General features: G+C 37.3%; 1 protein-coding gene across 6 annotated transcripts in view; it reads left to right on the top strand.

Annotated features, from left to right (window-relative positions):
• The window catches only part of SSH2 (slingshot protein phosphatase 2), a 235,283-nt gene that overhangs the window by 191,922 nt on the left and 21,979 nt on the right, over positions 1-21,382 (top strand). For all 6 annotated transcript variants that reach the window (XM_072747902.1, XM_072747905.1, XM_072747903.1 and 3 more), the window contains 5 exons: positions 1,288-1,482; positions 5,419-5,512; positions 5,651-5,779; positions 15,428-15,474; positions 19,552-19,698. In XM_072747902.1, the coding sequence (XP_072604003.1) occupies positions 1,288-1,482; positions 5,419-5,512; positions 5,651-5,779; positions 15,428-15,474; positions 19,552-19,698 (612 nt within the window). The remainder of the gene's footprint in view (positions 1-1,287; positions 1,483-5,418; positions 5,513-5,650; positions 5,780-15,427; positions 15,475-19,551; positions 19,699-21,382) is intronic.

Below are 21,382 nucleotides of genomic sequence, written 5' to 3'. Positions count from 1 at the left end.
CTTGAGATTCTCCCTCTCCTTCTGCCACTCTCCCTGTTCTGTCTTTCTTTAAAATAAATAAATCTTCTAAAAAATAAAATAAAATATATATAGAATGTGGTCATATCTTTATTATTGATGGATGCCTTGACAAAAAAGACTGAAGAAATCTATACTAGAACTTTAACAGTGGTTATTTCTCAGTAGTTAACTACAGGATATTTTTGCCTTTACTTAAGGTCCCTAAATTTTCTAGAGTTAGCATGGATCACTTTTGCTATGGGGGGTGGAAATTAAGTGGCATTTTTAAAAGAAAGATGTCAATGGATTGCCTATAGAATTCTCTCATACTGTCCTCTTCCCGTAAGAGAAAGACATTAGCTTATAGCTAATAAGACATTTTGTTTAATCCAGCTATGAACTAGGCATTCTTATAGGCACGTGAGATGTGTCAGTAAACAAAATGTAGAAAGATCTTTGCTCTTATGTAATTAATTTCCTACCATTTCAGGCTTCAGCTTTTCTCAAATATATAACTAGAAAGGCTCTTTTCAAATAAAAAAATAAAAGTTTTTTTTAAAAAAGGTACTTTTCAGGTTTGTTTACCCTCTTGGGTTCCAGAGTTCATAGTCAGAGATTTAATTAGTATAACCAGAGCTATTCTTAGAAAGTAGCTCAAGTGTATGAATAAATGGTTTGAAGAGACTGAGAGACTAAAGCAACAAGAATGATAAATGTTATTAGATAAGTACTTCCTGGGCATCAAAGGACATGTCTCAAGGCTTAGAGACATCTATCTATATGGTCTTTGTGGACCCTCTAAGAATCATAGGGAATTTATGCTGTAGGATGATTCTGTGCCAAGGGAAACAAATCTTCTATAGTAAATGGTTGAGATCTTTAGTTCTATAGTGATACAACATATAGAATCCAACTACAAGATCATGAGCTCTGTAGGTACCTAGACCTATTTTTCACTGGTGGGTTGTCCTGGTTGTTCTGCTCCTCTCTACTCCTAACCTTATTAATGCATTATATATTTCAGCAAAAAGTGTCTAGCAGATAGCTATAAATAGCTATATATATTATATATATATTATATAAATATATTATATATTATATTATACCATATATTATAAATAATATGGTATAATCAAAATCAGAGAATCTTAAATTCCAGGGAATAGATTCTCCAGAGGCCAAATTCTATAGGGCTTAAAAATTGAAAGAGTTTTGGGTACATGTGGATTTTTGGCTTTCTGGTATCCCCATGGTTCTGCAGTGCTCATTTCACAGCGTATCTTTCAGGTCTGCATTACAGAGTTTACACAAGGCTTGTGAAGTGGCCAGAATGCATAATTACTATCCAGGCAGCCTGTTTCTCACCTGGGTGAGTTATTACGAGAGCCACATCAACTCTGATCAATCGTCAGTCAATGAATGGAATGCTATGCAGGATGTGCAGTCCCACCGGCCTGACTCTCCAGCTCTCTTCACAGACATGTAAGTCAGTTTACTCAGGATCACTGAAGTGTCTCTGTTGTATCCTAGGGGGTCAAAAGCAACATGTTCTTCCCTAATCTCTCTTCTTCGAGAATTAATCTTAGCCAGTGATACTAGTCAATGTCTATACTACACATTGGCCACACAAAGAATCCTATTCTTTCTGTTGTCTGCAAACACAGAAGGAGTTTAACTCCTGGGCGCAATGAAATCTCCATAGTAAAGAGCTGCAATTCCATAAAATCCCATTCAGATTCCACTAATTTGAAATTTGAGTTTAAAGGGAGTTAGGCTGAAGTCTGCCTTGGCATCATCTGTGAAAGAAGGATTTAATAAGCAAATTAATGGTACACAGGAGCTTTTTTTGTTTTAAGATTCCGTATAAGTAATCTCTATACCCAATGTGGGGTTCAAACTTAGAACCCCTAGATCCGGGGTCACATGCTCTACTGACTGAGCCAGCCAGGAGCCCAACATAGAGAAGCTTTTATTTTATTTTATTTTTAAAGATTTTATTTATTTATTCATGAGAAAGAGAGAGAGAGAGAAAGAGGCAGAGACACAGGCAGAGGGAGAAGCAGGCTCCACGCAGGGAGCCTGACATGGGACTCGATCCCGGGTCTCCAGGATCACACCCTGGGCTGCAGGCGGCGCTAAACCGCTGAGCCACCAGGGCTGCCCTAGAGAAGCTTTTAAAAAGATGTTTCTAATACTTAAGAAAACAAGAAGTTTCCAGTCAATTTAAAAGACTGCCTAGGTTGTTATTGCTCATTTTAAACTGATTTCTGGTCATATATTTTTAAAAACAATTTATAATTCAAGTGTTTGACTCAACCCCACTGTTGCCTTGTTGGGTCTTTGTCAGTGAGATTTTATTAAATCTCCCTGGTGTATGGTAAGTTGGATAAAGGCCTGAGGTGGAGTTGATGTTTATTTCCTTCTTAGGCCTACACGTTAAAACTTTCAGACATTAATCAGGATTTTTCTTGTGCTCTGAATTTATTTTTCTGCACTTTCAAGGTATTCTACAACTGGAAAAGAAGAGTATCTATCTACTTACTATCTGACTGTACAAACCTTCACCTTCAGATTCCTAAATTGATACCAAAACAGTTCGTGATTTTGTTTTAAGAAAATGCTTTATTTAGGTAATAGTGTAAACTTACTTTTACTAGAAAAGGTGAAATTTCCAAGAATTGTATGAACAGGACAGTCAAAAAAGAAGTGGAACTTTTTTTTGCATAGGGTGTTATTGATACTAGGATCTCCTTTTCATTAGCCCTAGTCATTTGAAGATCCCACAGTAACTGAAATGATAAGGCTTAGTCTGGCTTTCAGAATCTTGGAAAACGTTACTGAGTTCATGCTTTATAGCTGATTGATGGTTATCAAAGGAATGGATGTCTCATCTGGCTCAAAAATGGACATTCTGGGGATCCCTGGGTGGCGCAGCAGTTTGGCGCCTGCCACGTCGGGCTCCCTGTGCATGGAGCCTGCTTCTCCCTCTGCCTGTGTCTCTGCCTCTCTCTCTCTGTGTGTGTGTGACTATCATTAAAAAAAAAAAAAAAAAAAAAAAAAAAAATGGACATTCTAACCCAGACTTACATGAGAGTGAAAACTCTTCATTTCTTATGATTTTATTAGAGAAAATTTGGATATTACATCAGAAAGAAAAGGAAAGAAAATTGGCAATAATTTGTCTATATCCCCCAAGCAAGGGAAAGTAGTCCCTGGAACATGCTGGAGGTTCATTAAATCTTGGCTCTTAGTATGTACAATATAACTCCAGCTTTAATGATATATTTACTAACCAAATGTCTGTCCTAGAAAGAAAAACTGAAAAGCTATAGGTCAGAGTATTGATAATGATTATCTCTAATGTAGAGATTTTCAGTGATTTTTATTTTTCTTCATGTCTTTTCAAATTTTCAAATTTTTCTCTAGTGAAATCGAGCAAGAAAGTGTGTTCATGTTATAATGTTTTTTCTCCCTAAATTGACTAGAAAAGCCTGAAAAAGAATGCTGAGTGTACAGGGAGAATGTGTGCCAAAATGGATTTAGGTACTCTACTGCAAATAAAGTTTGTATTTTGAAATACAAGGAAAGGGAAGAAGGGAACATACATGTATAGTGCTTCCAGTGTATGTTAAATGTTATGCCAGGCACTTTATACGTGGTACATCATTTATAAGAACCTCATGAGGCAGATATTATTATACTCACTTTATAAGAAAAGAAAACCTGCTCAGAGAAGGGAAGGAATTTGTTCAAGGTTGTACCACTAGTAAAGTTGCAGGGCTGGGATTAATACCCAGGTGTGAAAAAAAAAAAAATACCCAGGTGTGTCTGCTCCCAAACCACTCTGCCTCAGAACTATCGTGAAGGATTAGGAGAAAGATTGCTAACTAGGGATCTAACTCATGCACATAGGTGGTAAAATTTGTTTTATAAATATTTTTAAAGGTTTTATATATTTATTCATGAGAGACACAGAGAGAGGCAAAGACATAGGCAGAGAGAGGAGAGGAGAAGCAGGCTCCATACAGGACCCTGATGCAGTACTCAATCCCAGAACTCTGGGATCACATCCCGAGCTGAAGGCAAATGCTCAACCTCTGAGCTACCCAGGCGTCCCTATAAATATTTTTTAATGGAAGACTTTAATGTATAACTTTCTACCATTAGCTATGTCTAGGAAAAATGGTTGGGAGCATGATTAAGAATTTAATCCTGCTCAAGACAGGGATGCCTTGGCAGATAGGGAGATGGCACAGGCATTATCTGTATTCTGCAGGGTTCATGAGAAACTACAAGCCCAAGTGGTGGGGAGCCCCAAGGTTCTGAGGTCAGAGCATCCATCTTTGGAGATTACTGAAGCTATTTTTGCAGACAGCGATAAGGCTGTAGGCAGCAAGGGCAGACAGGATGCCTGAAGGCTTAGTCCATTTCCATCTCCAAATAAGGAGGTACAGAGCAGATACCTTTCTTGAGTAGGTAAGAGGGAAAGATGAGACAGAAAGTGCTCTTTGTCAGCCTCACTCAAATTCTGCATAATATGAAATAATGCTTTTAGAGAGAAGCATCCAGTTACATTAAACCAATACCTTTCTAGTAATTGGAGAGTTAGCTTACTAGTTTAATTTCCTATTAAAGTTCCAAGGGTAATTTTATTTTTAAGAGTCAGAAGATTAAGGGAAGCAACATAATCCTGCAGGTAGAGTGTTAGGCTGGGCTGAGAGTACTGGTTCTCCTGCCAGTGTATGCGATCTTTGGCATGTCATTTAACCTTTCAGATATTTATTCCTTTATCTATAAAATGGGGGTAACAATTTCAGAGATGTTGTGAGAGCTTTATAAGAAGGAATGTATTTTGGATGGAAGTATTCTGAGTAGTTAATTCTTAAAAACCCATTTTGGAGTGAATTTGCTTCAGTGAAGAAGGCAGAAATCATTCTTTCATCTTTCCTGTTTTCTAGAATAATAGCAATGAATGGTCAGCATTAGGTGGCATTTTAAGCTACAGAAGACCTGGTCCCTAGTGAGTCACACCACTGTTCTACCCAGCTTGGTATTCTAGCTCAGCAAATGGTAGTCAGGGATACTTGATGGAACTGTATGACTATGCATCTGCATTAAAGTAGTATTCACAGTATAGCTTATTTTTTAGTCCTTCATAGATGTATGTAGATATATTTAAGGGCTTCTAGACATGTACGACCTCTTCAAGTAATAATTTCTACATGTTTACATTCTATACATTGTGAAAAACTTTTTTAAGTACTTTTTTGTTTGTTTGTTTGTTTTGCCATGCCCCCAGAATATAAATGTTTGAGGGTAATATAGAAAATCTGCCAATTTGGAAACAACCAAATGGCACATTCATTAACCTAGTCAAATTCCTGCCTAAGAAAAAAATCACCATTTCTCTCTTCTCAGACCAACTGAACGTGAGCGAACAGAAAGATTAATTAAAACCAAATTAAGGGAGATAATGATGCAGAAGGATTTGGAGAATATCACATCCAAAGAGGTGAGAGACCTTGAGTTCTTATTATTCCAAGACTAGGAGTGGGATAACAGAGGGTATGGGGTTAGAAATAGTGAGTGATTGATCGAAAGTACAGAGGTACTTTTCAGAGATGAGTAAAATATGTCTTCTTTGTTTCAGATACGAACTGAGTTGGAAATGCAAATGGTGTGCAACTTGCGAGAATTCAAGGAATTTATAGATAATGAAATGATAGTGATCCTTGGCCAAATGGATAGCCCTACACAGATATTTGAGCATGTATTCTTGGTAAGTCTGAGGGCCACTCTAAGTGATGTGCTAAATCTAGTCCATACCAGCTTTGGGAGAACAATTGTTAAATTTGAGTATATTTAAATAAAATATAACTTAAAAACAAAAGTAATAAATACTTAAACCCTATCCCTTTCTAGTTTTTTACTAGATTTTATTGTTATCTGTGCTCTAGGTTATTTACATCTACTATATGGTGGAAATGTTCGATAATGGTGTGCTTCTGCTCATCTCTTCCCAATTCCTCATTCAGTGACATCAAGCTGGTGGATTAAAATTGACTTGGTGGGAAATTTTACACCAATGAAATGGGCAAATGCTACAAATCAGTCCCTTCCCTCCTGCATGGACTGTTAAATATCTCATCTGTTCTTCATGACAGTCAAAAGTCAAACAGACCAGTCCACAATAGCTTTATACAGTGTATCCAAGTAGAATGATCCTTTGAGATCACTCTTTCACATTTTCCAAATTTGCATAAGGCCTAATATATCTGAGCAGAGCAGGTGGGACTACTTATGAACTGAGAGACTATTGGACTTTAGAAACATTTAGAACCTTATAGCTGCATTTTGAGTCCCCCCGATACTTTTGTGATTGCTAAAATTTCAGTGACTTAAAATTGTTCATGATTCCTGAACATTCAGTGACCTGCACTTAGCCCAAGGATAGCTTTCTGACCAATGGATTAGGGAAGCTTCTAAAAACCTTAAGACTCATTTTCCTCCCAAATGTTAGAAGAGTTTTAGTTTCCATCTGTACACAGTAGTGGGAATAAGGTTAAGAAGGTAATCAAAATCAGTGGGGAATGTCAGAACTTCATTTTGTTTCCACTTCCCACACACTTTGACCAAAAATACTGTAATAAGGAAATAAATTGATTGGTTTGAATTTCATTTCCTTTCTCTGGTAATTTCATTTCCTTTCTCTATTTCACATTTGTGAAATGATTAGAAGCTGAGAAACAGGAAACAAGAGGAATAAATGCATAGGAACTGACTAAATTGGATCATCTCACCCCTGAATATTCAAGAGTTTATGTCACCAAGCAGTCAGATTTTATGCCATTGAAGGCTTGTGCCCTGAATTAACTTTTTGACAGTCTGAGAGTATGTGTGCTTGTAGAGTGATTCATAGTGCTGTATAGCTATGAAATTACTCATGAAAAGCTGTGAGCTGGAAAGGGAACTTTTTTCCATGACTTTAACTTGACCAATGTGTGTTGCCATTTCTGGGTGCAGATTATACTGCAAAACTGTCATTGACCTTTCCATTTGTAAAGTACTTGGCTTTGTTGTCATCTATGTATACCTCCACAAGGGTTCAAGTATTCCCTGCTGGTGTATCGTTGGAAAGAATTTTTGGATTATCTATAGAAAACTTATGAGTCACTCATTCAAATGGACCCTACCCCTAACTGTGTCTGTGTAACATGACTAATTTTTATGAACAGCAAGTGCTTAGACCCAAAAATAGCTCATGTTAGAAAATGACCAGAGCTGTAAACTCAGAAGTCACTTTTCCATTACTTGTATTTTAATGCCAGAAAGGATGTAGGTATAATGAATATGAAATACAATTAATATGAGACTGTTCAACCTGTTTAATTTGGGTGGACTTCCCTGTGTCTCTGATGCCACCCACTCAAGGACTATCTTCTCCGTACTTCCTCTTGAAATGATATGTTTTAGGATATATAGAGAAATTTTAGTAGTACTCTTTCAGAAAAAACAATCCAGTTCTCCTGAGATTTGAGTCCCTAATCAACTACAAATGCATTTGAGTATTTTTACCAGTATATTTATCCTATTATTTTATGAATATTGGCATATTCTTCTGTCTTGGGCTTTTTTTTTTACTTATTATAAAAATAAGTCATCTTCATTTTAGAAAGTTTAGACAATTTAATTTTTTTTAGTGAGCTACACATAGTCCATTCCTTTCTATTTTTTGACTGAAGTATAATTAACGTACAATGTTATATTAAGTTCAGGTCTGCAACATATCGATTCAGCATTTTATGTATTACTCAGTGCTTACCACAAAATAAGTACAGTCCCATTTGTCATCGTACAATGTTATTACAATATTATTGACTGTATTCCCTAATCTGTACATTTTCATCTCTGTACTTTATTAATTTTATGACTGGAAGTTTGTAACTCTTAATCTCCTATCTATTTCACCCATTCCCCCACCCAGCTTTCTTCTGGCAACCACCAATTTGTTCTCTCTATATATATTTTTTAAATATTTTATTTATTCATGAGAGAGAGAGAGAGGCAGAGACACAGGCAGAGGGAGAAGCAGGCTCCATGTAGGGAGCCCAATATGGGACTCGATCCTGGGACTCTAGGATCATGCCCTGGGCCGAAGGCAGGCGCTAAACCGCTGAGCCACCCAGGGATCCCCTTATTCTCTATATTTGAGTCAGGTTTTATTTGTTGGTTTTTTATATTTCACATATAAGTGAAATCATATTGTATTTGTCTTCCTCGGACTTACTTTACTTAGCATGATTATTGGCATATTCTTCTGTCTTAGGTTTTTTATTTATTATAAAAAAGTAATTCATGTTTGTTGTAGAAAGCCTAGACAATTTCAGAAGACCATAAATAACATTTAATCACCAGCAAAAGAGATAAGCAATGATACATTTTGTTATATAATATTCCAGTCTTTTTTTTACTTTCTTAATGTGGTCTGTATATTTTTGAAAAAGGGAAATCCTAATCAGCTTCAGATTATAATTCTGTTTCCTAAAGAATGGACATGTTCTTTCCATTGTGTGTATTTTTCTTACTTGGGAAAAACTTCCAAACTGGAGAATTCTGAAATTTAACTCATACCCAGCAAAATGAGTACATGAACACTTCTTCATCAATGGCTTTCTCCCTTTGTCTGCACCACCATATCCTGTATCCAAACCTCTATCTCTTTTCCAGTGAGTCTGTGCTCTGCTGGCTTTCCCAGCAATTGACACGGAAAAAGAGGTTTTATCCAAGCTGCAAGTGGTGGTGTTAATTTTCTGCAAAGTCATTTCATCTTGTGCGGAGCTGCCATGCCTGAAGTGCAAGCAGATTGTGTGAAGGAAGGCGGCAGGATTTTTCCCCTTCCTTTTGAAGAATGCTTAGCTCTGCAATGCACTGCACAGAGCTGTTTATTTAGAAAGGTATCCAGCTGGTATGGAGAAGAAAAGTATAAGGCATACTTTAAAGAAAATCTACAATGAGAAGAGAGAATTGATTGGTTGGTTGGAAGCCAGGGTATTTCCACCCAAAGTTCTTCCACACCCTTAAGAGTTGTACTCTGAGCTGGAAGCCTTTGCCCAACCAAGTCTCAATATCTACAGTTCTCCTGGAGGTTGTCCAGTTTGGCTGAGAAAAAGCTAAATGTGAACAGAGACCCTTTGCTGAAAGGCAGGCAGCTTTCTTAGTTGAACAAGGGAAACATAGGAATATTGGACACAACCAGTAATTTTGTTCATATTTTTTACTGCTGATGGTTATCCTTCTTAATATTTGACATTACAGAATAATATTTCCTTTTCAAGGAAAAATAAAGCCTCAAATTGGTAGTTACTTTTGTAGGTGCAGAGAAATAGATGAGACTTAAGTCAAATGGGCTGTTTTAATTATTCATGATTTTATCCTTCAACTGGAGATTTGTAGCATGAACTTTTCTCAGAAGGAAAAATTAATAGAGCTCTTGTGCCTGGTTGCCTCAATAACGTGACTCACAGTGTTGAGGCTGTAGGTGTGGTATGATGAAGATATGGAGAAGGTACCAGTCCTTGGAGATTATGTCAAGTTATAGTGATCCTAGTAGAACCCGAATACAGTCCTTCTTATTTGCTATAAATGTGCTCTCTTCTCTTTTGCTTGGAGCACTTGGACTCTTACAAGGCTATTTCATAACGATAATATTTGAAAAGAAATAAGTCATTTGGGGGTGCCTGACTGGCCCTGTCAGTAGCATATGACTCTTGTTCTCAGTGTCATGAGTTCAAGCCCCACATCGGGCATGGAGCCTACTTAAAAAAAATTTTTTTTAGAAAGAAAAAATATTAGTCACTTGGGTTTTTGGACTATGGCACAATATAGGGGAACCAGAGTGAAAGATGAAAATGAACTTACTTAAAAATGTATTATAGTCCCAAGATTTCATTTTACACTTCAGTAAGATTAGAATATGCTTTGCATAATTATATAGAACATAGTGGAAAACCCCATGGAATTGTGTCATTGTAAGCCTGAGAAGCATGTGGGGGGGGGGGAGATTGAGTCTTTGGAGGGCCCCAGGGGGCTAATATGAATGGCATTTATTTTGAGGACAGAAAAGTAATTACACCATATTGATTCCAGTTCTTCATTTCAGGTTGAACCTGAAGCAGCCCTAAGCAGAGCCCAAGTCATGTTATATGGACTTCATTGAGTCAGTAGCCAAAGCTTTTAATTTATTTTGTTTCTGGATATGTGCCATTTCAGATTGTCAGATTGAGTTTTCTCTGGACAGGTAGATGAAAACCATGGACTTTTCCCATCACGTAAGGGTTATTTCCATCTAGCTGGACAAAGTTCCACAGAGGATTTAGACTTCTAAATTAAGAAGTGCAGTGGTCACATTTCCCTGGCTACCATTAAGGCACTCAACCCTTATTGCTTGGCTTCTGTCTCCTTGAAGTTCTTTAGGATTCTTACCTCTTTCTTTGTGGGAGAGCTTGTTTTCAAAGGTTGAGCACAGAGCCTTAAGAACCTCCCAGATTTTTTTAAAGCAAGTCACCTGAGCCCTGATTTATAAAAAAGATCAGTTATCCATCAGTTACCACCCTTTTCCTAAATAGAACTTTACAGTAGACCTACTATACAGTAGATCTACTGAGATAGATATATATATCTATCTCAGTTCAACAGCCAAATTGAATAACATATCACTTGTATTATGATGATAGTACTTGCATAGCACTTTTCAGAGTGCTCCATTTACTTACCTTATTTGATCATTCACTCAATAAACATTTGTTGACCCTCTCTTTTGTGCCAGGTATGAGGCTAGATTTTTGTGCAATCTGATCTATTTCTATATGGAGAGAGTAATGAACCATATCAGATAGATATTCATGGAAGGCCAATGAGATAGACAATTAGAAGTGGTCATTAGTAACATTAGCAAGAGTGATGAGAGCAGAAACCACAGTGCTGTAGGTTGAGACCTATGGGAAATATGGAATCAGATAAAGTATTAGATTTTATTTCTATGAATCTTGAGAAAGGAAGAAAGGTATCTGGAAGAGAATTCAGGATGGAAAGAGGGTTTTTCCACTTTAATATGGGAGAGACCAGTCAAGGTCTCATTTTTTTTTGTCAAGGGGTGGGCACTGGAATGGAGACTCTTAAACAATAGAAACTTAGGACACCTGGGTAGCTCAGCAGTTGAGCATTTGCCTTCAGCTCACAGTGTGATCCCGGATCAGGGGATCTAGTCCCACATCAGGCTCCCTGCAGAGAGCCTGCTTCTTCCTCTGCCTAGGTCTCTGCGTCTCTCTGTGTGTCTCTCATGAATAAATAAATAAAATACTTTTTTAAAAACCATAGAAACTTATTTCTCATAGTTCTGCAGGCTAAAATCTGAGATCAGCGTGCCTGCATGGTCAGGTGAGGGCCATCTTCTGGGTTATAGATTTCTCTTTGTTTTCTCACATGGCAGAGGAGATCAGGAAAAACTTCCTGTTTGTAATTTGAGACGGTACCCATTTAGGTATGTAGGAGTAGATGGGAGGAGTGTTCCATTTTGCAGATAAGAAAAGTGAAGACGGATAAGCAATTTGCCCAGTGCCCCACAGTAGAGTGGGAAGTTAGAACTTGAACCTGAGTCTTCTAATGCTAAATTCCATTTAATACATAATTCTAAAATAGGCAAATTCTTACTTTTAAATGTTTGCTTTTTCAAAAGAGATGAACAGATAGTCCAAAAAAAGTAAATGGACCAGAAACATTGAAAAGTTGCTCACTCTTACTCTTAAGAGAAATGCAAATTGAAATTACACTGAGATAACCTTTCACACCTGTCAGATTGGCAATAATTCAAAAGCTTAACCACACATTTTGTTGGCAAGGCCTTGGAGAAAGTGGCACTGTCATACATTGTTGGTGGGAATGCAGAATTGTTTCAGCCTCTATGGATAGAATTTAGCAATGTCTAACAAAACTGCATTGGCCCTTTACTCAACAACCTCACTTCCACAAATATGAAACATCATTTATAGGAGACTAATTGAATAAATCTATCACTATCCAGTGAAGTGCTATGTAGGTATAAGAAGGAATAAGGAAAATTTTTCTTTGAATTGCTACAAAGTGATTCTGAGAATGTATTGTAAAGTGAAGCAAGCGAGGAACAAAAGTATATGTAGTATACTACTTTTATGTAAGTAAGAAATAGTAACAAGGATATATTTGCTTATGTTTTTTCAAAATAGAACATAGGTAGAATAAGCCAGAAACTAATGAAAATGGTTACCCTTAGGGATTGAAGAGATTAGAGTGGGAGTGAGACTTCAAGTTTACTTTAAAAAAAAAAAAAGATTTTATTTTTTCATGAGAGAAACAGAGAGAGAGGCAGAGACATAGGCAGAGGGAGAGGCAGGCTCCACTCTGTGTCTGTCGTGAATAAATAAATAAAATCTTTAAAAAAAATAAGCTTTTGACTTTCAATCTTAAAAAAGTTTGCATATGCAAAATCAAGTGGAAAAAGCACAATTTTAGGGATATACCTAAAATTGAATACAGACAAGGGTGAATGAACCCAAGTATATAACTAATGGATAACTTCACAGAGGGAAATTAATTCAGATAACTTTTGAGCGTAATATTCTGATTGAACCTCTTCATGGGAGGAGAAAAAAAACTACAAAAAGAAATTTCAACTTGATAGTTTTGTAATTGGCTGTGGTATTGGTGTAGTAATAGTAATGTTGAAGTTATTTTGTAAATAGAGCACATGAGTTGTTGGAAACCAAGGCTATCACTCTGGAATAGAGAGATAAAAATGTTGACAAAGGGGCAAGAAAGAAAAGGAAGAACCTTATGGTGATAACTTTGAATTGGAGGTACCGGTGTAAATTTTTTTTTTTTTCAGTAGGCGCCATACTCAGCCTATAGCCCAAAATGGGGCTTGAACTCATGACCCTGAGATTAAGACCTCAGCTAAGATCAGGTGTCATACACTCAACCAAGCCACCCAAGTGCCCCTGGAAATTCAATAGTTTTTTTAAAAATAGTTCCTAGGGCACCCCCGGTGGCGCAGTGGTTTAGCGCTGCCTGCAGCCCGGGGTCGGATCCTGGAGACCCAGGATCGAGTCCCACGTTGGGCTCCCTGCTTGGAGCCCACTTCTCCCTCTGCCTGTGTCTCTGCTTCTCAGTCTCTCTCTCTCTCTCTCTCTCTCTCTCTCTCTCTCTCTGAATAAATAAATTTTTTTTAAAAATGCTTATTTAAAAAAAAAATAGTTCCTAGATCTGTCCACTGAAAAGTTTAGAAGCAGTAACACTAAATATATATGAGCATATCTAATTATGTCCAGGTTTTGATTGCAAAATATTCTTTTCTAAAAGAAACCAGGGCTCCTTGGGGAGAGGGCTAATTCCATTCACAAAGTGAATCTGAAACAATTTCCTGTGCCAGAAAGCAAGGACCTATTCAAAAACTAGTGGGGTCATATCAAAAGGAGCCTGCCTGCTTGAAGAGATTCCCACTGGTCAAATTTAGGACAATTTGAGTGTCAGGAAAAAAATGGTAATGGATTGTATAACGTTCCAAGTACAAAATGAATTCAAGAAGTCATAGTGGCATTCACAGTGCAGAAGGGATGACTAGGTGAAGCTCTCTTTTACAAAGAAGAATGCCAGCTACCATCCAAAGGAATGATAGAATTAAAAAACCACCATTTTCTCAACCTCCAGTAAAATAATTGCCTTGGACAAGGTCAGCAGTTGATGCTAAAACCATAGGGTAGGGCAGCCCCGGTGGCGCAGCGGTTTAGCGCTGCCTGCAGCCGGGGTCTGATCCTGGAGACCCTGGATCAAATCCCACGTCGGGCTCCCTGCATGGAGCCTGCTTCTCCCTCTGCCTGTATCTCTGCCTCTCTCTCTCTCTGTCTCTATGAATAAATAAATAAAATCTTTATAAAAATAAAAAATAAAATAAAATAAAACCATAGGGTAAAAGATTATTGTGAAACAGGATATTCACATGACCTCAAAGATCTGATACCTAAAGATTACTAATTAGTCATTAAGAAATCTTTACAATATGAGATGTGGCAGATACAAAGGTACCTACCAAGAATTCAAGCTCAGCATGACAAGTAAGATAAATGGACATAATGTGCCTCAAGATTTGATGCGATAGGAAATACACAATATCATCCTTGTAATATTCTTGCCAGGAATTTTGACTTGAATCTAATTATCAGGAGACAAATCAGACAAATCCAGATTGTTAGGAGTTCTCCAAGATTACAGACCTGTAGTCTACAAAAATGTAGACTACATTTAAAATGTAGACTAAAGGGATCCCTGGGTGGCGCAGCGGTTTGGCGCCTGCCTTTGACCCAGGGCGTGATCCTGGAGACCCGGGATCGAATCCCACGTCGGGCTCCTGGTGCGTGGAGCCTGCTTCTCCCTCTGCCTGTGTCTCTGCCTCTCTCTCTATCTCTCTGTGACTATCATAAATAAATAAAAATTAAAAAAAAAAATTCCAAGAGTTTAAAAAAAATAAAATAAAATAAAATGTAGACTAAATGTAAAGTTGAGGTGGACTGTCCAAGATCAGATTAAATGAGAAAGACGTGGCAACTAAATGCAAATTATAATTCTTTTTTTTTTTAAGTATAATTCTTGATTGGATAAACATAAAGGATAATTTGAGAGGACGGTTTTTGAATCAAATATTGATAATGTATTAGAATATTGTGTTGGTGTTCTCTTAGTTGTAAAAGTGAAACAAGGAGAATGTTCATGTTCATAATCAATATATGATCAGGTATTGAAGTGTCATGATTGCTCAGATTACTTTCAAATGGCTCAGAACAAAAAAGTATGATACATATTGGAAGGAGAGAGAGAAAGCAAGTGTGGTAAAATATTAAAAATTGGTATGTCTTCTGGATAATCTGTACAACTCTCCCTTCTTTAAATTTTGCATATCCTGTTTCCCACCTGGTTGCTGTCCTCAAGAAGCTTATATTACAGTTGAGGAGAAAAGTAGTAAATAAGCACATAAATAAATATGCAAGTAAAAATTACAATACATTGTCCTGAAAGAAATCAGAATACTATAACAAGGAAAACAGATGACATTTAACTTAGAATGTAGGATGATCAAAGATACCTTTCCAGCATGTGATCTTGAGCAAAAATTATTTGAATTCTATGAGGGCTGGTTTTCTTATCTGTAAAAATAAAGATAACTTTTTTACCCTATCACTTACGAAAACAAAATGTGATAATGTACAAAGTACCTGACATATAGAAAGGAAGCATGATATGTGTTATTGGCTCTGCTGCTTTCCTCAGGATTCCTTTCCAAGTATTGTATTTTGTTCATTTGCTAATACTCCCTAACCTTGTTTTTTATTTGGTTCCACAGGGCTCAGAATGGAATGCCTCCAATTTAGAGGATTTACAGAACCGAGGGTAAGCACACAGAGCAATTGCTTTCATCCCCATGACAGAAATCACTGTTCTTTCTTTACTTTTTCCTGTCAAATAGGTGTCAGTAACTTTAATCTTAGGAGTTGCTTCAAGTTGATTCTAATCAGGTGTAATGTAATAAAAATTTAAGTGGCTATTCTCCCACTGTTTCATCCTCCCACACACACAACTCTCAAGAAAAAGATACTGTTTAGGTGGAAAGGCTTTCCAAAATAAATATGCATGCCTTTCCTGCTGTTTAAAACAAATGTAGTTATTGATTCCTTTTTTTTGTTTTTAGAGCAATTTAAGGTTCACAGTAAAATTGAGAAGAAGGTACAGAGATTTCCCATATATTTCTGCCCTTATATGTGCATAGCCTCCCCCATTATTACCATCCCCACCAGAGTGGTGCATTTGTTATAATTGATAAACCTACATTGGTACATCATAATCACACCAAGTCCATATTTACAGCATAGTTCACTCTTGGTGTCCAGTTTTTGGCCTTGGACAAATCTATCATGCATCCATCATTTATGGTATACAGAGGATTTTTTACTGTCCTAAACATCTTCCGTTCCACCCATTTATTCCCACCACCACCCCTGGCAACCGCTGATCTTTTTACTGTCTCCATAGTTTTGCCTTTGGTTCCTATTTTTATGTGAGAGTACACAGAACTGCATGTGTTGGGTTCATAGCTGCTCATTCAATATTTATTGACCGTCTTCTGTGGGCCAGGTACAGTGCTAGATACTAGGGATCCAAGGAAAAATAAGAATCAATCCCTATCCTTTTTTAGTAAGGTGTTTGAAGTCTAAGTAGGTCATAAATATAAAGTGGACAAGCTTCTGAAATTGAACAAGAATACCTACCTTGTATTAAGAAATGTGCCCCTGGGATCCCTGGGTGGCGCAGTGGTTTGGCGCTTGCCTTTGGCCCAGGGCGCGATCCTGGAGACCCGGGATCGAATCCCACATCAGGCTCCCGGTGCATGGAGCCTGCTTCTCCCTCTGCCTATGTCTCTGCCTCTCTCTCTCTCTCTCTGTGACTATCATAAATAAATAAAAATTTTAAAAAAATTAAAAAAAAAAAAAAGAAATGTGCCCCTAAACAGTATGGTTATTGAGTTTGATAGTAGCTATTGAGATCACCATGAACACTTAGCAAGCAAAAAAGCTGCCATTCTTCTTCCTTTTTTACTTCTTAGCTAATGCCTAAATTTTTCATTGAACATAGCCATGCTAACTCTTAATTGTGGACAGTGATAAGACCTACTGAAATCCAGAAGTAGTGATGGATAGTTGCTGGCTGCCTGTTTTCTAAGCTGTAAGTCAGCCTTCTGGTTATCTTTAGCATGATAATCAGAGTCATACTCCCTACTTTTACTTCAAAAGAAAAGTATGTCATAATTGTTAAAATGAACTGGGAACAAGACTTAAGCCAGAGAATTTATACAAAGAGTTATTGGAGTGGGGAGAAGCGGGGAGTGAATCTGGTTACTTAATTTAAGATATAAAAATAAATAGAACTTGGACATTTTAAATTGATTAGAATTGAGTCTAGAGTTCTTGAAAATAGAGACTGTATCTTAGTTTTGTATAAAACATGTCTGCCTAGCTCAGAGCTTTTTAAAAAAAAATTTTTAAATTTATTTATGATAGTCACACAGAGAGAGAGAGAGAGAGAGAGAGAGAGGCAGAGACACAGGCAGAGGGAGAAGCAGGCTCCATGCACCGGGTAGCTCAGAGCTTTATACCAAGAAGGTACTCAGTAAATGTGAAGGAATGATAGAAAAATTGACTGTGACTTGCCAGAAACTAGCATGTAGATACAGTGTTTAATATGAAATCTGAGATTTTATACAGCCAGTGCTTGCCAAATGCATTGAAATAACATCATGCATACATATACTTTGATTTTAGAATGCACTTTAACTTACAACCCCAGCTGGAGATGATACCTGTTCATCTCATTTACTACTTATAATGCTAAATTATAAAACACAGATGTATTTGTCTTAAGAGACAGTATAGTTAGATGCTCAGACATCTACTTAGATCTTGTTTCATAAATTCACTGGTTCTTAAACGCTTGTGGATTAAGAATTACAGTTACAAAATATGAACACTGCCCCTTTTGGATCATTTAAGGGATTTTCAAGTCTAATTTTGGCAGTGAGGCCATTTTCACCCAATTTACTGACTGCAGAACCCCATGTAAAGTGCTACTCCATAAGATATGTCAAAAGAAGTTTCAAGGAGTGCTAATTTCAGTTGGTAGTGGTTGTCTAGAGTTCTATAATGACAGGATTGAGAAGCCTTCTGTCATAATCCATTAGTAAAATATGGGATTAGAGGTGGGAGGTTAGTCATTTTTTTTTTCATTTTTGTTTTAAATAAGAGAAGTGTGCTTTCCTTTTGACAGTTTTATTGAGTGTAAGTCACATATAGTTCACCCATTAAAATGTACACTTTAATGATATTATCTTTTAGAGAGTTGTACAATAATTAATTTAGAACATTTTTTCAAATCCAAAGAAATCCTGTACAGTCACCCCCATTTTCCTTCTCCCTCAGTTTCTAGAAACTACTAATCTGCTTCCTATTTCTAGGGATTTATCTGTTCTGGACATTTCATTTAAACGGAATTGTATAATATATGCTCTTTTAAAAATGGTTTTTTCCATTTCACATTATATTTTCAAGGTTTATCAATGTTGTAGTATGCATTAGTACTTCATTCCTTTTTTAATTGCCAAAAATGCTCCATAGTCTGAAATACCACATTTTGTTTATTTAGTTATCAGTTGATGGACATATGAATTGTTTCCACTTTTTAGCTATTATGAATACTACTGTACCATTCATGTACAATTTTTGGGGTAGATTTATTTTTCATTTCATTTCATACCTAGGAGAGGAAAATGCTGGGTTATAAAGTAACTCTGTGTACTGTTTTCCACAATTGCATGTGCTTGCTTTTTAAATTAAAAAAGAAAAAAATTGTTTCTAGTTAATGGACTTTGATGCAGATTTAAAACAGGTTCAAATCATGTTTCAGAAAAATTTTGGTCTCATAAAAAAAAAAGAAAAAAGAAAAATTTGGGTCTCTTGACCTTAACCACAGAATGGGTTAGCTAGGACTCTCCCTTTTTGTAGTCGTTTCTCTGACTTCAGAAATTGGGTTTGTAAGAACCCCGTGTGTAGTTAGTTCTAAGAAGGAAACCGCTTCTGCAGAGGAAATACGTGAGTCTGTGTTGTATTGGTGGAGTAAACTCCAATGAAGTCTAAGTCCACACAGCACTGAGAAAAGATAAGCATTTGGCAAATTGAACTCAAGCATTTATTGAAATTGTACAGTGAGAGACATATCAGAAGAAATTTTTCTGCAATCCTCTCGGTATGGGAGAACTTGCAGGTACATCTGCTGCTGTGATGGCCAGGACGGCAGCCCAGGGAATTATGAGAGTTTTAGGTCCAACTTTCCTCTGACCTTCCCAGCCCTCACCTATTCTGCTTTTCTTTTTGTTTATAGAGAGTAATAGAGCAAAATTTAGCATTTATAAAGGTAAGAGGAAATTTTGACCTTTCCTATTTTGTTGTTTTTAGTTTCTTGAAGTAGATATTAATAGTCTGATTTAATACAAATGACTTCCAAAGAATGAATTATGTTTCTAGTAATTTTAGCAACTGAAGAGAAATTTTCAGATCATTGGCCTTGGGTTGATCCTTTGAAGTAAAATACAAGACATATTTTCGAAAGACTGTCAAAGATGAGATTGTGTAACTACATAAACTGAAAATGGAAAAAAAATTTTTTTAATGGAATTTAGATGTTGAACTTGGTAGACACCTTTTCTCTTAGTAATTCGTTGGTGCCAGATATGTCCTGGATTATGCTATGTAGTTTCTGTACTAAATAAGTATATAGTCCCTTAGTTTTTTAGCTTTTTTTCAATATTTTAGTATTTAATTTCAGTCTAGGGAGTAAGCAAATTTTAATTAAGAAAAACAGTCCTAAGAATGGGTTTAGCCTGAAGAGTAGAGCACATATTTTCCCTTGGTTTTCTCACAGGGTGCGGTATATCTTGAATGTCACTCGAGAGATAGATAACTTCTTCCCAGGAGTCTTTGAGTATCATAACATCCGAGTATATGATGAAGAGGCAACAGATCTCCTGGCTTACTGGAATGACACTTACAAATTCATCTCTAAAGCAAAGTGAGTAATGGTTCCACAAATCCTCTGACCTGTGTTCCTCATGCACCGCACATGGCTGGGGCCTGAGAGGTATCGGTGGTTTAATGTCTATACTGTGGGAGAAGGAAGTAAAGAAGAAAAGGAGACTGAGATTCCTTAATCCTGGGGAAAAGCTGGTTGGTGGCATCATACTTTCCCTGTGAGTAGATGAAGCCCCTGGAAGAAGATAAGCTCCTGTTAACTGTTTGCATTGAGCACAAGATGAGGGGAAACAAAGGAAGATATTCTGAAGGAAGCGCCTACATTGCCAAAGGGGACATTTGAAAGTTATAGGGTAGAAATTACTCCAGATGGTTGGGATACAGAGTCCTTTGTGTTTTGTTGTTTAAAGATTTTGTTTATTTATTTATGAGAGACAGAGAGAGAGAGAGGCAGAGGCAGAGGGAGAAGCAGGCCCCATGCAGGGAACCCGATGTGGGACTCCATCCCATCTCTTGAGGATCACGCCCTGGGCCGAAGGCAGGCACTAAACCGCTGAGCCACCCAGGCGTCCCATACTTTAGTGTTTAGTGTTAATTACTATTAATACGTCAGCACTGTTTTTTTAAGTCCCTGGGGATTTCCTTGCCAGTCCTACATATTCCTTCAGTAGAAGGAACCATAAATGAGCATGTTGGCCATGCTGCCCCTTTGATGGGACCACATTCAAATCATCCCTGCAGATAAGAAGCACTTTTGTTTTCAAAGTCCTCCTTCAGCAGTGATTCCACATCTTTCTTCAGGACCTCCATAGTCAAGAAGCTCTTCCTCTTAGGTACCTTGAATCCTCCTACACTGGCTTTGAGCCCATACTCTGAGTCTCTAGCTAGCACCTGAGATAGTGTTTTATATTCTTGAAGGCTATTATTAAATTGTTCTCAATAATACCACTCATGGCATGCTTACTGTGTGCCAGGTACTTTACACATATTCTCTCATGTAATATTTTCCAGAACCCAAAGAGGCATATACTGTCATCCTTTTGTACAGATGGGAACAGACTGTAGAGATGAGGTTCCGAGAGGTTAAGTAACAAGGGTTGAAAATAGGACTTGAACCAAAGATCATGTCTTATCTCAGAGTCCATCAAGTATTTAGGAAGACTCTAGTATCCTAAGTAAGGGAGACTGGAAAAGACTAGGCAAATTGTGAGGATCACAGCCAAAGAGGCTAGAGTTCAGGCAAGCCCTAGTCCCAGTGAAAGGAAAGGCTCAAGGTGAGGCATGCAGGTTAAATGTAAGCAGGCTCTCCTACTCCTGCAAGTTTAGGTCAGCATCTGAGATGGCACACTGATCAGGGCCCTGAATTCCATACTTGATCTACAGATGGGTGGGTGGGTTTAGCATTCCTAAAGTGATAGCAGGCTTAATCTAAGACAACCCAGCATAGGGAGGGGCAGGAGAGGAGGGGAGGATATGTGGCTGAAACTGAAAGATGAAATTGGATTTTCTGAACTGACTTCAGATCCTTCAGTATGTGAGTTAGAAGCCATCTACTGAAAACGCCTCATTCAAAATGAATAAATGCTTTTATAGGGGTGGATTTCATATTTGTATTTTTCTTAAAATTATCTAACTTTGAATACCTTCCATGCCTGCAGATATAGACCTAAAATTTGATGTCAGAGCTTGATGGGAAAATATAGAGCACATGTCTGAACTTCTAT

The sequence above is a fragment of the Vulpes vulpes genome, chromosome 2 (assembly GCF_048418805.1).
Source record: "Vulpes vulpes isolate BD-2025 chromosome 2, VulVul3, whole genome shotgun sequence".
In the NCBI taxonomy this organism is placed as follows: domain Eukaryota; kingdom Metazoa; phylum Chordata; class Mammalia; order Carnivora; family Canidae; genus Vulpes; species Vulpes vulpes.
This window is presented reverse-complemented; position numbering and strand designations above follow the sequence as displayed.